This window comes from Dipteris shenzhenensis, chromosome 13, assembly GCF_047967505.1.
Source record: "Dipteris shenzhenensis isolate YYH24624 ecotype China chromosome 13, Dip_SZ_1.0, whole genome shotgun sequence".
NCBI lineage: Eukaryota > Viridiplantae > Streptophyta > Polypodiopsida > Gleicheniales > Dipteridaceae > Dipteris > Dipteris shenzhenensis.
The window spans coordinates 41,957,992-41,976,125 of NC_141608.1; the positions used below are offsets into that span (position 1 = coordinate 41,957,992).

An 18,134-nucleotide genomic window follows, 5' to 3' on the forward strand; every position below is an offset into this window, starting at 1 on the left:
TAATCATTCATTACCATGCAAGTCAGTACTGTCGCCTTGAATTATTCAAAATCTCATGTGCCATACCCTCAGCATCGAATAGCATGTCCAAAAGATACATGTGGATTGGCTACTTGACAAAATGGAGAGAGCAGAGAGAGATAAGGGGATGCATATCACAATGGAAGAATGGGAATATGGTGTAACTATTGACTCCACAAAGTTTTGGCAAAGCAAGAAGGACACACTAGTACTACCGCAGCAATGTGAATAGGTATTGTACACATATATAAAAATACTCACTTTTTAATATTTGATACCTTCGATGCAAGGAAAATAACATGATTGTATTTGTGTTTGAATTAGGTTGTCTATCAACCAATGGTGGATAATAATAAGTGGTGGCATGTCATACCTATTACACCACGTTCCAAAGTGATGTACAGTACACTTACTATATTATGGAGTGTATGGAGGATGATCATGGCATGGAGGTGATGATGATCATGATACAAGAGAGGAGGATGATCGTGATACCAGATAGGAGACCATGGCCATGGAGGTGATGATGATCGTGATACGAGATAGGAGATACAGATATTCAGGCCATTACCCCCATGATGAAGAGCCTGCCATTGGTGATGCTTATTTCGATGAGCACAGTAGCACAAGTAGTAGTGGGCTGAATGTATTTGTAGATCTCAACATTGGTTTGGATTTTGAAGGAGATAGTTTGGCAAGGGTTGATCTCATTGAGGATGAGATTGAACCGTATCCCATCATTGATATTGGAAAAACTATTTTATATATTGTCTCATTCTCCTCACCTCACTTAATTTTTGTATATGTGGGTTTGCCAAAAAGCATTGATATTTTTATTAAAATAATGTGCTTTGGTAATCATGGGCAATGTTTGGAAAGTAGTGATGCACATTTATCAGCCTACAGTAAAATTTTACTCTATGTATTCTCTGATACGTGTTTATAAATGTGTTTAAATATGCATCTAAAAGACAGTGTAGACGTGCTATTAGATGCGTTAATAACCACGCTATTAGAAGCGCTAATAGACATGCCCGTATTTTCTCTATTTTTTATCTGCACCTATAGAGGCACTCACCATTTTGCACGTCTATTAGACGCATCTATAGTTGCTTTTTCTTGTTGTGACAGCTTCCTAGATGGATTCTGTGGGTACAATCCAAAGGATGTGGCATGGCCATGAAGTTCACATTTGGCTCCAAATGGGCAAGGATGTATTGATTTATGCCTCTACACGTTTGTATTTCTTGTTTTTAGAATATTTCTCATTAGCTTTACTAGTTGAACCAACTGTATTTGGATTTTCAAGTTTGTATCTTGTCTTTTGAGACATAATACAAAAACCTTTTTTTGCTAAACATAAATAAATCAGATAGGCATACTAGTTGTTAATTGGCCTGCCTATGTTCTTCAAATTTGACCTTTTCCCTCTAAGGAACTTGAGGGCTGCTTATACTTTAAGGAGCCCTCAGGAGAGTCACTCATAAACTACAAAGACCAGCCAAAGAGGTTGGCTGATGAGACCCTCGCTGTTATTCGCTCTAGGTATCCTAACCCCCCCAATCTTTAGTTCACAGATAAATGGGCTAAGTCAAAGATTGTTACGATACTTGGCAATAAAAGATCTTCGCTTAAGAGGCAGGCACTAGCAGAGTAATATGGAAGTGTGCATTTTAGAGCAGGGGGTGTTGAATCATGGGAGGCCCAATTTGTAAGTATCAATCTCAAATTATATTGTTTATATAGTTTATTAGGAGGTTGTTTCTTTGTACTAACCACTCCGCAAAATGTGTCATCTTGCAGCTTGATATCTTGGGCAGGTACCCTACTCCTGTCGAGACAGCCTACCATCACCACCATCGCAAAGGAGATACACGGAGGCACTTTTATAATGACGGGTTGATTACTGAGGAGCAGTATATCCGGGCTACTAGAGCGTCCCTCGAGGTATTTGAAAGTAATTAAATAATGTCAATATTATAAGTAAAGATTTGATTTTTCATACATTGATATATGTTGTCCCTTGTTTACAGGCCCCTGCACAAGAAGACGAGGAAGAAGACGAGGAAGGAGGCGGAGAAGGGAGCGCAAAAGGGAGCATAGAAGGGAGCGAGGACATGGAGAACTTAGATTAGTCGTAGAAGTAGTGCTAGCTACTCTTTTTTGTACTTAAAGCCACTAGCTTGGCTTCATGCCTCTTGTATATACACTCCTCTTATTTTTGGTACTTGAAGCCACATGACGTTTAGCTTCGTGCTATATGTACATACAAGCACTTTTTGAGCTTTCAATTTTCTTGTGCAACGTTCTATCAATTAATGCCTTGTGAACTAAACGTTTTGAAGTTGTAATGTTTTATTTGGAATTGTAATTGTCGGCTATAGACGTGCTTGCAAGAGTGCTAATTAAAATGTGGTTGGCTGTAAGAATTTAATTACACAATGTGGAAATGGGATTCGTGTAACTACATAGCATACACAACATACACAGCATTCTGTAAATTTAAAAATATTATGTAGCGCGTCTATCAGAGCATCTATAAACGCGTCTATATACGCATTTGTCTATTCGAGGAGCGTCTATTTGCACATCTATAAAAGCGTTTATAAGCCTGTTTATGAATGCATTTAAACACGCTTTAACGATGCGTCTGTCTGTTTTTTAAATTTTCTAGTAGAGCGTCTATTTACGCGTCTATATGCGCGTCTATACGTGTGTCTGTCTGCTATATAGATGCGTTGTTAGATGCGAGTCTCTAGATGCACAAATAGATGTCCAAATAGACGCGCCCGTAAGTTTTTTTTAGTTCAATAAATGCGTCTGTGTGCACGTATGTAGGTGCTTTGTCTTGTTGTGCTCGACTTACTGGGGGGGCCATAATCTGAGTCCTAGCAATGTGCATGGTCTTCAACCTCTCCATTGTATCCTCCTTTGGCTCCCTAAATTTTTTTAATGAATAAGCTAGACTGGTGGAAAAATGAGTTATACAAATTTCCTCTTGCTCAGACGAGGCTCTCAACAATGGCTGGATGTAATCTTTTGGGTGAGCTCAATGATCTTTTGGCTCATTGGATGTAATGTTTTGGTCTCTAAGGCATTTATGTAATCTCTTATTGTTCAATTTGAGGCTCTCAGTATGCAATGTTGTTAACTTTTATATTTGTATTTAAATGGTTATGGCCGCTACCTGTAATCATCTGTTTAACGCTCTCAGCAATTGCTGAGTTTTTATAAATGTAAGATCCTCTGTTCAATTTTTGCTTGGTATAAGTTGATAATTTTTATATAACCTGTTATTGGACATAAATGTACATTGTAATCTCTTTTGCTCAATTTTCACTCGATAAATTATACTTTTGCCATCATTTATATTTACTACAACAAGGACTAAAATACCAAGAAAGAAGGACTACAATTTCCTTGGTTTATGACCAAAATAGCGCCAAAATAACTCCAACGACCCCACCATTGTTGTGGTTGCATGGAGATACATCTAGAAAAATACAATTAAACTTTCAAAAAATGCAATTGATGATATGGCCCTTGAGGGATACCCTTTAGGAGCAAGGGCCATACTCGGGGGGGTCACTCATCATATGTAACCCTATCACGTGAGTTCAACAGAAGGATATTTTTTATTTCAAAAATTTACAGAAATAAATATACATAAGGGACTATTTAAAATAGTTTTGGAAAAGATTTACAGATTTGTATAGAAAAGGGGTACATTTTATTAATGAAAAATTTACAGATAAGGGATTTTAGAAATAGGCCTTGAACGCACGTGGTATAGAGGGTTTATATATAGTGACCCCCCCGAGGGGCCATATCGACATGCCATTTCTATCCAGTGGCATCCTAGATATTGCATAATGCACGTAGATATGGCCCTTGAGGGGTCGCCTACCCTTGCCCCTAAAGGGGACCCCTCAAGCGCCATATCATCAATTACATTTTGCTTGGTTGCACAACGGAATACATTTTCTTGGTACACAAATATATAACTCCAAGAACTAGTGTGGTGGCTTTCATTCATAATACGTAAAAATAGGTAATGGAGCTATAACTCCAAGAGCCAGCATGGTGGTCTTTCCAAGACAACCTTGAATTCGAGGCGACAGGTGGTCACACCAGAGACTACACTAAGGCAGTGATGCTCAGAATGATAGATTGCATCTCATTATTATGCCAAAAACCAGCACGGTGGTCTCTCTAAGCCAACCTATGATTTGCATGGGCTATAGGCAAAGAAGTGGCAAAAGGCTACATGATGACAGGTGGTCAGGCTAGAGATTGTAGTGCAATGGTGTTCAAAATGATAGATTTCATCTAATTATTATGGCAAGAACCAGCCGGTGGTCTGTCTAAGCCAACCTTCAATTTTAATGATCTACGTGCGTGCGTGCCCAGTGACAGGTGGCAAAGCTATAGCAAAAGTCTATGCGATAATAAGTGATCAGGCAGCATAGGCGAGAGACTGCGCTGCACGAAGCAGTGTAGAGATGCCATGTGTCGAGCTATGCGGTGTTCTGAACAAATAGATTGTGTCTCATTATTATGCCAATGCACCTTCATGACATCAGAAAATTTTCGATGAGAGTCCGGGTCCGCACAAAATTCAAATATTCACCCAAAAGTGCATTGCGTCATGGCCCCATAATGGCCCCGAAAACAGTTTCGCAATTGGCTACACCCAAGCTACAATTGATCCTATTATAAATAAAGATTTGATTTTTCATACATTGATACATGTCCCTCGTTTACAGGCCCCTAGGGATATTTAGGTGGAAGAAGGCGAGGATACTGAGGAGGAAGAAGGTGATGAAGAAGGGAGTGAGGACGTGGATGACTTATATTAGTCATAAAAGTAGTTCTAGCTACTATTTTTTGTACTTGAAGCCACTGGCTTGTCTTCGTGCCTCTCTTGTGTATACACTCCTCCTTTTTTTTTATGTACTTGAAGCCACAAGTGGCTTGGCTTCATGCTACATGTATATACAAGCACTTTTTGGGCTATGAATTAATATACACTCCTTTTATTTTTTGGCATTCAATTTCCTTATGCAATGTACTATCAATGAATGCCTTGTGAACTAAATGTTTTGGAGTTGTAATGTTTTATTCAGAATTGTAATCGTCGGCTATAGACGTGCAAGTAATCGTGCTAATTAAAATGCCAACCGTGCTAATTAAAATGCGATTGGCTATAAGAATTGAATTGCACATTGTAGAAATGGGATTCCTACAACCACACAACATACACAACATTCTTTTCAACCACTCAAAATTTTGCTTTTTAAAAAAAAAATATTCTACAAAGCATCTATTAGCGTGTCTTTCTGCTTTTTTTAAATTTCTGCAGCTTGTCTAATAGCACATCTATAGGCACGTCTATAGGCGCGTTCGTATGTTATATAGACACACCTATAGATGTGGGTTTGTAGATGTGCTAATAGATGCGCCTGTAACTTTTTTTTTAAATTAAGAGAATGCGTCTGTGTGCATGTCTATGGATGTATTGTGTTGTTGTGTATACGCCTCTGTCCTACAACTCTTTGTAGCACATGGTTTGTAAAGGATAGCAGAAATGGACCTTTTTGTGTCACAACATTTATCTTTTCTAGATTGACACATACTCGGATCTTACTCTTCTTTTTTAGAACAATGACAACGGGAGAGACCCATGAGTCCATATGTTGATCTCATAAATGAATCCTTTGTTGATGAGCTTTGTATTTCTTTCCTCATGATCATCGCATATTTGGGATTCATAGGATAGGGCCTTTGCCTCATCAGTCTAATGCCATCCATCATTGAGATGGTATGTTGCACAACCTTAGGTGGCAAGCCCTTTATATTAGTCTACCTCCAAGCAAAGAGAGCACCTCAAATCCCTCATTAATCCCTTGAGATTAGTAAACACTTATTGGAGGGCCTTTAATTGAAAGCCCATTTCTCCCCTAATGTATCCTCCCTTGAAAGAAAGAACTCTCTAGCCTCTTGGGTTAAGTAAATATGCACTTTTGAGAAAAGAAGGTTCAAGTTGCCTTGTTGTACATTTTCAACATATATCAATACAACACTAATTTTTCTACCCTAAAAGAAAATTCTTGTATAGTACCTTGCGTGTCTTATAAACTTTTTTCTGGTTCTAGGGATGAGCAATTCTAATATACCTAGGATAATCTCCCAATTATTAGCAATCCCATGGCATGAGGCTAAAGGGATTGATATCACACTTTGCTTACTAAGAAATAGAAGATCATGGCTATTCCATAGTCTCTAAATTTTGTTAAAACTTGATCCAAGCCAAGTCATTATCATCCAAAGAATGAATTGAAAAGTGATATAGGAATACTTGTAAGAATTTATTCAACAACTATTTCAAATCATGCCTTGTTACCCATTGAAGGGTCAAAGGAGCATTTTAATACCCAAATAGCATCATAAGATAGGTTAGATACCCATTTCTGAAAGTAATTATCCTTGGAAGAATATACAAAAAGCCAATCCAACAAAAGAGATTTAGCCTGATAACTATATGTGGTTATAACTATAACTGAATCCATCTAGAAAGCTAATAAAGTTTTTCTGTAGCTACCTTTATTAATACTTGCTAAATAAGAGTTTTTATTCCTCTTCTAGGGTATATTTTTCTATGATTTTACTAGTTCCTCATCCTCCCCATCATAGTGTAGTCTTTTCTTTTTGGCAAGGCCCTCATAAACTTTGCTCAGCTTCAAGTCAAACATATTTGTCTCGAGACCATTTGGTCTTCCCTTTTGGCCTTAGGGCATTATTACCATTCACTTGGTCTCTTTGATAGCCCTTGATAGGGCTCCTTAAAATACTATACAACTCTCAATTGGTTAGGGTTTTTGACATCTCACTGAAAATAGTTGTTTCACTTTTCCAGTGCTACGATTTTTATTTGTCTCCTTTGAACCTTTTTGTGGTTTCTTTTCTTGCATGCCACCATATAAGAATTTAAGGCTTGGCATAGCATACTCATGGCATTTTTGTTACAACTCCTTGGGGGAACTTCAAATTCAAAATCCATTCTTATGGAGGGGGTGAGCAAGTATGTTAAAATTTGTAATTGTTAACTATGGGAGTATTCTGAATGCATGCTTGCTTTTGGGTTCTTAATAGGTTTTTTAAAAAATGACCTCTAAGGGTTGAATCCACAAATACTATTGCCCTTACATTTTTGTTTGATGCATGATCCTTTTCCAAACAAAATTTCATAAATAAGTAAAAAAATGAGCTAAAATTATGTAGTGCAGGGCTTCATTGTAAAATAACCCCCTCAAGGCAAGCCTTACCTTTTTTTTTCTTGAAATAGAACTATAATATAGAGAAATGAGCAAAACTTTTGTTGTGTAGGATCTCCTTGAATTAAAAGAGAAAAATCCTTAACCTTTTTTTCAAAAGTAATTGACTTTATAAAAGACCAAACCATTAAAATGGTTGTTGAATCGATACAAGTACGATTTCAAAATATTACGACCAATCACTTATAGGAACTTGGCATATAAATGAGGGCAGTTACATGATAAAACAATAGCTTAAGCCTAGCACAGACAAGCTACGATGAGCCAAAAAACATATCTAGGGGCATCTTTTCCACATAAAATGTAAGTCTTAATTTGTGAAATGGGAATGGTCAAGATAGTATTTTTTCTTACCTGTATTGATATTCCATGAACCAAATGGTTGTATAATTATAGAAAAATAAAAGACAACCAATTTATAAGCTCATTAAGAGTGCACACTTTTAAGATATTCTTCTTGATGTAAACTTAACACTTGAGCTAGGTCACACATTAATGGTTAATGAGAAACAAAACTAGTCACAATCATCTTAAACATGAAAGAGCATTGTGCTATACACACATTTTGTAATAGTTCTTCATTTGCAAACTTTTATAATTATAAACTAACCAATGTATGCATGTTATGGTCAAATCCCTTACCAAACAAGAATGTTCTTCACCGGGGGTTGCATTTTGATGTATGTAAGCAAAAGTTTCCAACGATTAGGAAGAAAATTCAATTTGAAACTTGTTGATATTGTGGGAGAATAGAAGATTTCCTTAAGAGCCCCCTTGAGACCAAGCACATAAGCTGACATTATTAGAAAAGAGTTGTTCTATATACCTATACATACGAATATAGAATTGCTAGGTGGCTTCCCATTATGAGACAAAAAACAAAGTGTCTCATTGTTCCTCTAAGAGCTACTGGACTTGATGAATACATTTTCCTTTACTTAGTGTTTGCTTGGCAAGTGAGATTAGGTTAAGAGAAGCCTATGTTGGAAGGTTTCTCATTGCTTCAAATATTTGATGAGGGGTTGGCCAATATTGAGCAATAAGCCATTGTCAAGTCAGGATAATTTTTGTGCAAATGCGTGTGAAGAGAGTACTGAACCATTAGGTTTCCTAGGGTCACTTAAAGCCTGTGAGGAACCTTTTTGCTGAAAATTCATTTTGCCAAGAGAGAGAAGATAAGGCTATCCAGAAGCAATTCATACTTTCGAATACATTCAAGTGGACACTTGTGCCATTGAGCAAGGTGCGACAAAAGGCCTAAGAATGAGGGTAAGGGAAGGTTGGGGAGGGGAATATTCATGCCCAATTTAAAAAAAAGGAAAACATGTGGTGGTGGAGGGGAAGTGCATAGGGCTACAGCCTGCATGCCAAAAGAATGGGAGCAGATATACTTGATTTAATTTAATATTAGGCGTTCAAAAAAGAATAAGATGTTAGGGTTATTTTTTAAATTGTATATTATGGGAGAAGAAAAAAAAAAATGTAGGAAGCGTTACGGGATACGGGACGTGAGGAGGGAGGAAATTCAAAAAAAAGTTTTATTTCTTATTTCTTTTTTTGTTGGAATATGTGAATAGGGATTTTTATTTTATTTAATGTTCGGGAGAATTTAAGAGGTAGGTGGCGTGAGCGAATACGCCGACATTGAAGTGGGAAAGGGCTGGAGGGGCAAGTGGGGCCGACGGTTGCGGGGAGGGGCCCACGTGGCGATTGGTCCCCGCTATTGATTGGCGTCTCAATCATTACAAGGGTCCGTATCTTGGCGTGCACGTAGGGGGTCGGAAACCCTGCATTGAGCGGCGGCCCGGGCAGCGGAACGTGGCGCACTATGATTGGAGAGACCCGTCCACCCATTTATGCCGTCGTACTAGGTCGGGGTGCGGGCCCACGTGGCCAACGTCACGGGTGCGTCGGGATGTGAGTTGGTAGGTGCGGGGGGACATATGGGGAGCATAAGGGCCGCTGAGGGTGGGCCCACCCGAGGGGCAGGGCATAAGACGACGACCCTGCCATTTTGTCGCCCCTTGCTGGGCCTGGCCCTTCAAGACCGGTCGCCACTACGCATGACCGCGCGAATTGTCGCTTAATGGTGTGCCTTTTTGACAAAATCAGACCTGCCCTTTCCCCCGCCTCTCCTGGCTCTCTCTCTCTCTCTTCTCTAACTTAGACCTTCCTTTTCTACTCTCTAAAGGTAACCTCTGCCCCCCTCCCCCTCCCCCTCCCCCCCCCCCCCCCTTCCCCCCTTTCTCTCTCTCTCTCTAGCTATATCCACCGCTACATTACACCAACTTGGAAGGACCTCTCTCTCTCTCTCTCTCTCTCTCTCTCCACGGCTACATTATGCCAACTTTGAAGGATCTCTCTCTCTCTCTCTCTTTCTCTCCTCTCCCCTCGATGTATCCACCGCTAAATTACATCAACTTTTAATCTCTCTCTCTCTCTCTTTGTCCCCCACTACATTACACCAACTTTGAAGGTGAAGGATCTCTCCTCGCTCTTTCAATTGATCTTCCTCCCATTGAAAGACTCCAAACATGACTGCTATGTGTGTGCATACTATATCCACATGTTTCCCTTTTGGAGTCCCATCAAAGCTAACACCGTAATATCTTTTTGTTTTTTTGGGTGAAACCACTTATTCAAATTAATTAATGCAATTTATAGTCTTCTCCACTAAGTGTGGCGGCTAATAGTAGTGGGAAGACACTTCGAGAAGATGCAACGAAATGTCACCTGTGTGATAAGCTAATACCTAATATCATGTGTGCGCACACACACACACACAGACCTCTCTCTCTCTCTCTCTCTCTGTGTATCTCTCTCTATCTCTCTCTGTGTCTCTCTCTCTCTCTCTCACACACACACACACAAAGTTCACGTTTGAAAGATGATGTTTATACCTTTTGAGCACCCGTATTTTTGGCCCCCTCATCAAAATCTATGGAATCAATGAGGTTTGCCGAGCAACAAAGAATCACATTTGGGTAGCATCTCAAGGTTGAAATTTGTTGTAGTTCTCTTAAGCAAAAGGCAAGGACTTGTAGGCATTAGAATCCAATAGTTTTAGTATAGCCAAAGAGCTATAAAATGCACTAGCATTTAAGAAACTATGATATAGAATGGTTTTTGCATCCTTTGGAAACATAAGTGACATTGACATTACACTATTTTATGATAGGGTTTATAAGTAGCTATATTTTGAGTCACAATACAATTATGAAAGTAATGTTAATGATTGGGCCATCACGGTAGCTTAAGCTTACTTTAAGCTTCTAGCAAATGATGGCAGATCAAAAAAATGTTGACAATCATGGGAGTCAAAATTTTGGACTTGCGCATAATATGAAATGAATAACTATATAGAAATGTAACAATACGTGCCATTCACTAGTCAATGAAGGTGAACGAAAAGGGCAGATACAATCTTTCTTCTTTACTTTTTGAAAGGTTGATAATTGCGTGGAGCTACTATGCTTTTGAGGGGGCAATAAAATCTAGAACAATTTAGATTCTAATGGGAAAGTGAAATTGTGGTGGAACCAATCGATTACAAGAATGTGATAGCTCCATTCACTTTATGGTACGGTGAAAATGAACCTCAAGATTGGATCCCTTGTTGCAAAAATGAAAGGAATAAGTGTAAATAGCTCAACATAAAGGCTTTATGAAAAGTGAAGAACGCAAGTCTATGGATACTCATCACAAGAAGAAAGTGAGACAGGGAGTAGGACATAAGTTATTCTAGCAAGGGGCACGACAAACTACAAGCGAAGTGGGAATCACGGTACAACAAAGAAAAAGGGGTTTATGGGTGGCAAGGATTGTGTAGAGACAAGGGAGGGTAGGAAGGTGGGCATGCAATAGTAAGTCCCAATGAGCTTTGAATGGGAGTTCCCATTTAGGAACTTTCAAGAAGTTAGAGGTATAAAATGAAGATATGATACATGACTCCCTATAGATATTTATATAACGAAATAAATACATAAAGTTGTGGGTAGGGATGAAGAAGAATCTTGGTTGTGTTTCCAATGTCCATGTACCAAGTGTAATTTGTAAAAAAGGTGGGTGTATTCTATTTAAAAAGGAGGAAAGAGGCCTTGTTGGGCAATTCTCCTCCTTTGAAAGTGCAAGAGGTGGACAATCCACGATATGTAAGCCTTTCCCTAAGGTGAGCAATTGTAATTTGCGTGCACATTACAGCCACGAGTGCAAGTTGTGGAAGTGGATGCATGTTGTGTTTAGGAGATAGCAGGTGTGCATGGGATCTGTGCACACCTGTGTGAGTGAAGTTCGCACAGCAACCGTCCATGGGATCTATGCATAGGCAAGGAAGGAAATGCTGGCCTTCATTCACAGGGATGATGAGAATGCTGCTATGTTTTATGCTGCAGAGAAAGCCTAGGCACATATGGGGGATGGTGACTGGCAAGTTGGGAGCATCATCAGCTAGCTAAAACCCATGCTCACCTAAACCCATGTCTCCCTAAACTCACCTAAACCCATGCGTGGTGAGTAGAGAGGTTGGGTATGAGGACGTGTGATAAGCCTAAGTCAAAAGAGGTAAAAGGAGGAGGAGAAAAAAGAGAGGAATTTAAGTAAAGCAAAAGTGTATATTTGATATATTTAAATAAGCAAGTATACGTGCAGGAAATTGGGCTGCTTCTTCTTCGTCGTCTTCTTCGTTCATAGTTATCTTCATAATATTATCATATATATCGTCTCGTCTTCATCTTCTTCTTCTGAGTTATGGGTTATGGTAGCTTGCGATCTTGCTCATCTGCTCTGATCTGATCGTCCAAGTCCTTCTCCGCCATAGCTGCAGCTTCCTAGATCACCTGCGCGCTTCGCTCCTCCGTCCATTCTCCTCCTTCCCACTCGCTTTTACAGTTTCACGACAGCGAGAGAGACGACCTCAGCTTCACCAGCTGGCCAGCCATTGCCATCACGCTCATCCAGCTCCGTCCATGCTTGATTCTTTTAGCACCACAGCAACAACAGGAGCAGCAGCAGAGGAGCAAGCTAGATCAGTCTATGACCTGAATCATCCTCTGAACCGCGGTCTCTCTCTCGTCCTTCTCTTTCCTTCCCTGATCTGTACGCTCTCGTTTTGCTGGTTTTTGGGTCTGTTTTTGCCTCTTCGGGTGTGCACTTTGCCGCAGTAGTACGTCTCCTCGGTTCTGATTTTCCTTCTTAAGACCGCCCAAGTCCCTGCCCTCGGCCCCGCCCTTCATTTCATCTCTATCTCGCTGCCATCTACTGAATTCCACTACGGTTTCTGACGTCCTCGATGTGTGTCAGAAGCTCTTGTAAGCTCCGTCCCAGAGTCCCAGAGTTTCACCGTTGGAACTTGCACTAGCCCACTGGACGCGACCCTTCCCTACGCTCTTGGATGCATTGATTTACTCCCCAGACACTCAATTGTGCTACCTCTCTTTGCTTTATCACCTGAGTGCCCTCCCCGACGCCAGCTGCTTGAATGAGACATGCGAGAAGCTGCACTTCACACGACGTTAACTCCCTAGCAGTCACCGAGCGCAACACCACATCACCAGAATGTTATAGGAACTTTGGGCATCCAATTCTACGGAGTTTTCCTACAAAAGCTTACTCAACAGCTCGTAGTTCGGCTCCAACCTTTTCCCATGCAGTTTCTGCTTGGATCTCTCACCACTAGTAATATGCTGGAGTGTGAAGACGGAACCAACTTTCTGACCAAGGTTGCACTACATGTCTTCGCACCCGTTGACACTGCTCTACTTCTCTGCCGGCTTGTGCGCTACTTTCCGCCATCCTAGCAGCGGTTCGGGTTCTATGAATTTATATTTTTACAAAGCTTGATTGGCATTTAACTACGTTTACAGCTGTTCTTCTTCACGGTTCTTTCTCCAGCGGTTTCCAGGGCAAGAAATGCAAGACCCAAGCCATGACACCGACGCGGTTGTGGGTTGTCGGCTGCAGAAGTTTCTGATCTCTCTCTCTTAGTATAGATACTGTAGCATACAGGAAGGCAATGGCTCTCAACTGCGGAAGACCACCTGATGGAACTAGCAGCTATTTGATGAAAAACTCCAACAATACGAAAGACTCAAGGCTCACAATGCTACCTCCCGGTCCATCGCACATGCTTCCAGGTTGCAATTCTTATTCATGTGCCTCTAGGGTGCAAACGATTTTTTATGGCCTTGCTTGAGGTTTTTGCCCTTCAATATTGCACCCACCCAATCGGCCACGTACTAGTAGGCCTGCAGAGCTACTAGGCGTACGTTTATAGAAATTACTGATTGTAGTTTGTTGTGGAACGTCCCCTTGAAATGATCTCTATCTATGGTTGTGTATGCCGATTCTTGCAGGCCCATGTCTAATTAGCAGTCTGCACGAGTTCCGAGCTAGGGGCAGCGGTAGGCATCCATTTTATGGGATGCTTGAGAATACTGAGTCAACCATTGATCACGATGATGAAATCGATATCGATCACAACTTCCACCATGTGGAGAAAAAACGAAGGCTTACGAACGAGCAAGTGAAATCCTTGGAAGTGAACTTTGAGATAGAGAGCAAGCTGGAACCGGAGAGAAAGAATCAGCTTGCGCAGGAGCTGGGGTTACAGCCACGGCAAGTTGCTGTATGGTTCCAAAATCGGCGTGCCAGGTACAAGACGAAGCAATTGGAACGGGACTACGACATCCTGAAGGTTCAATACGATGCCGTTCGCTCGGAGAGGGACAAATTGGAAGCAGAGGTACATCCGAGCTCCTAGCTATTAGAATTTAGCGTGTTAAAACTTAACGCGTGCATGCCAGAGAGATTGATAGAGATTATGCAATTCAAACTTCAGCCATAGCTCTGCTGGATGTTGGAGTGGCCATCTCAACTGAAGCCATGGCCCGTGGGAATTAATAACTTCAGGTTCTAACACTGTTTATGGCTTCAGCAGGTCAGCTTTTTTTATGAAACACTGAATGTCCACTGTTCAACTGTCAATTCGATAAAGGCTTTTAGTCCTTTCCGTTCCATTAGTCTAGTGTTTTAGTCCTTTCCGTTCCATTAGTCTAGGACTGGAAGCCGGGTACTGCCTGTGCATCTGTTGGGCGGTGCGCGAAACCTCCCTTCTCACGTTGCGTCCAGTGGGTGACGCTGTCTCGCCATTGAAAACTTTCAGGTTGCGCGCTTGAGAGACTTGCTGGCTGGACAAGCTACCGGCAAGGGTGGAGGCGCTGCCGGCACAAGCAACCTCAAATTGAAGCCAGAGGAGGATCCTGAGCACGACCACATCTCGCAGGATGAAGATCAAACGCCAGCTGAAGAAGGCCTGCACCAACCAGAACACCCAGCTCCAATGACAAGGACCCATAATGTTTACAACAATTGCAGTCCGAGTGTGCAAATGAGCGACGACGCCTTATCCAAGGAGCAGCAGCAGGTGAAACAACAAGGCGGAGGTCGATCAGATCAAGGCGAAGCCTCGAGTGATTCAGATCAAACCGAGCTTGTAGATGCTGCGAGCAGGAGCCCAAAGAACGATAAGTACGTTCAGGGAGAGCAGTATTATCAGCATGCAGCAGCCAAGGTATCGCTAGCTGAGAGGCTATGCAGTCCTCAGCTTCTTCATCAGATAGTCGTGAAGATGGAAGAAGGATTTCTGCAACGTGAAGATCTCTTCAATGACTACTTCCTTCACTCTCTCGATCAGGATCAACATGGAGGAACTGACTCCATGCTGTGCTTCAATTGGCATCACGACGCTTGAGCCAAACCCAGGCTATTCTACAGCTTCTTAGGCCGTGATTAGGCTAACCACCATGTAATTCATCGTTCCTAATCTATATTAGCTATAATATACTTCCCCTCTCTCTACACTCTCTCTTTTCATCCTTGTTTTGAATCCCTCGTCACATAAATATCTGCACAAATACACATATGATGTGGTGCATCAGCTGGTGCCATACACTCGAGTGGGAGTAGAGGGAGACAGATTCAGATTCTCAAATTAATTAACTTTTGCAATAAACCCTATTGAGCTCGCTCCGAGCGAGCTCAACAGAATCTCTCTCTCTCTCTCTCTCTTTCTCTCATGAGTTTTTGTGCATATAATAAGTGGAAGAAGCCTGTGAGGTATGAACTTATGGCCTTTATGTTTTCAAGACCAAAACATGAGTGGCTCCCTACATTCGAATATGTGTTTGATACACATGTTATTTGCTATATCATGTAATGTTCCATGAAGTTCTTTGGGACTTGTAAGTACTATAGGAAGGTGCATAAGTTTTGTTCTCAACTTCTTCCAACTTCACACTCACAAGGAAAATATAGACTACGATGTGATATTTGCATTTGTGACTCCACAAGTCTTATCGTTGCACTAGTGCACAATGTGTTGTTTGCAAAAGTGGGTGCATGGTGACGTTTCTGATCTTTGTAGTAGTATTACGTAATTGGATCTGACTATAACTGGATTGGTTGTGATTGGCCTTAAACTAATATTGATCTTGGTAGACATCTCAAGCAATATATGTATACAAATATTACATATTCCTCACATGTAAGGAATTCTTATAATCTAATAGCTCCCCAATATGTCTTGTAATTGCATGGTCTTAGGTGTCTCTCTAGTATCTACATGCAAGATAAGTGCCTTCGTATAGATGTCCTTCTCATTAATTTTCCTCTCCCTTGTGTACCCCATTCACTGGTGATTCCACTACCTCCCTAGCAACAACACTAATGCATATTGCTATAAATCTCAAAACCTTTGTATATTTAAATATCTTAAACATTCCAAAATATCCTTCAATAATTTCAAATTTCTACGACTTTTAGGTCAAAGTCCTCCGAGTCTTTAAATTTTTTTAAAATTTACATTTGAACAAGTATTAGTTGCCTCCCATTATAGTCATCTCTACTAGTATTGTGACCACTGACATTGTCGTGCATCTAAATCTGGTCAACTAATCCCTGGGTCATGTCATCGTTTGTTGTTTGAAACACAATTTTATTAGAAGAAGACAATTAAAGACTTGCAATCAAGCCACACAAAGAAGATTGAGGAAGAATCATTCTATGTATTTCTTGATTAGCAGTACATACAGATGGCATTCATGCCTTGCAACTAATTGGTGTTATAACCATTGAAGGCCAAAGCATCGATTCAAATTTGCCTATGTAATTAAATAGGTTAAACTTTAACATAGACTTATAACTCACTAATTTTACTTACACATGCATGATTCAATGATCTTTTTCTAACATACTCCTATACATTGAGCATTTTTGCTTTTGTTATTCATCTAGTGCACTAGCTCCCTTATGACTATCTAACATTTCTTTATGACTAGGAATCTTTCAAACTTTCTATCTCGTAGCAATACTAGAATAATCCTAGTGACGCTTCTACCTTAGTTGTACGTGAATTAGCTTTAGGCCTCCCATTCCTCATGTCTTCAACTTTTTTGTAGTTTTAAGTATAGTGGCCGAGCTTTCCACAATCCCTCTTCCTCATGGCAACTTGGACAAGGACACTGCCAGTCCACAAACTTGAACTTGAATTTGCCTTCAAATTGCCTTTCTTCTTGAATTGTTTTCCTTCTGTAAAGAATGCCATTGGGGTGCTTGTATCTTGAACTTTGTTATGTTGCTGCTATCAGATCCCCCACCACAACAAGGAAAAGGGACCATAGGCACATTTTCAGACACACGTCTATATAATAGCAGGATGCGCTTACACTACAAGGTATGGGCCATTTTCCTACACAAATATCAACCTTTTTTACACTAAATTTTTTTTAATTAAAGGGTAAAAAGGTCGGTAATTACGTCGAGATTAGTTTCGAAAAATGTGCATTGGTATATATAATTCATCGATATATACTCACATTGGTAGTGTCGGTAAAGGTTGGTATATACCGACTCTGTATCAAATAACTATCGATATATATCGACCTTTAACAAAACACACAGAAAATTTAGTGGGGCAAAATAGGGCTTACTGTGACCCCATTTTACCCCACTTTTTTTTTTTTTTTGCATTACACAAGATCGTTTTCAAGCAAACATGCAAGATAAAACTATCAAACCTTGTTTGTTACAAAATTTCCCTTTCGAAAAGGGTGATACAAAAATATCGCTCAAACGAGCAAAACAACACAAAGCACCCACAGAGGCGCACATAGACGCGTTTCCTTAACTAAAAAGAAACTTACAGGCGTGTCTACAAACCCGCATCTATATAACAGACAGATGTGCCTATAGACGCGCTTTTAGATGCTCTGTAGAGATTTTAAAAAAACAAAAAGACGTGTACATAGACGCGCTTATAGATGCTCTACAGAATCTTTTATTTTAATAAAAGTAAAAATTTGTGGGGTTGAACAGAATGCTGTGTATGCTATGTAGTTACAAGAATCCCATTTCTACATTGTGCAATTGAATTCTTATAGCCAACTGCATTTTAATTAGCATGATTCCAAGCACGTCTATAGCTGACGATTACAATTCTGAATAAAACATTACAACTCCAAAAAGTTTAGTTCACAAGGCATTAATCATTGATAGAACGTTGCACAAGGAAATTGAAAGCCAAAAAAATAAAAGGAGTGTATATTAATTCATAGCCCAAAAAGTGCTTATATGTACATATAGCACGAGAAGCCAAGCCACGTCCTGTGGCTTCAAGTACAAAAAATAAGAGGAGTGTATATACAAGAGAGGCACGAAGCCAAGCCAATGGCTTCCACAACAACACAAAGCAACTATAGACGTTCTTGGTAGACGCGCAAAATAACA

At 40.3% G+C, this 18,134-nt stretch overlaps 1 protein-coding gene across 1 annotated transcript; it reads left to right on the top strand.

Moving 5' to 3' along the window:
• Nucleotides 1–12,006: 12,006 nt before the first annotated feature.
• LOC147895420 (uncharacterized) lies at nucleotides 12,007–15,377 on the top strand. Its single transcript, XM_087383492.1, has 3 exons — nucleotides 12,007–13,486; nucleotides 13,706–14,094; nucleotides 14,515–15,377. Exons 1-3 carry the CDS (start codon nucleotides 13,366–13,368, stop codon nucleotides 15,100–15,102), a joined length of 1,098 nt encoding a protein of 365 aa, XP_087239618.1. The 5' UTR covers nucleotides 12,007–13,365; the 3' UTR covers nucleotides 15,103–15,377.
• The last annotated feature ends 2,757 nt before the right edge of the window (nucleotides 15,378–18,134 follow it).

What these genes read in the sequence shown, in the direction of transcription:
- LOC147895420 (XM_087383492.1), top strand. Translation starts at nt 13,366, where the DNA reads ATGGCTCTCAACTGCGGAAGACCACCTGATGGAACTAGCAGCTATTTG. An exon ending in TCCATCGCACATGCTTCCAG is followed by an intron (nt 13,487 to 13,705) that starts GTTGCAATTCTT and finishes CGATTCTTGCAG; the next exon opens with GCCCATGTCTAATTAGCAGT. An exon ending in GGGACAAATTGGAAGCAGAG is followed by an intron (nt 14,095 to 14,514) that starts GTACATCCGAGC and finishes GAAAACTTTCAG; the next exon opens with GTTGCGCGCTTGAGAGACTT.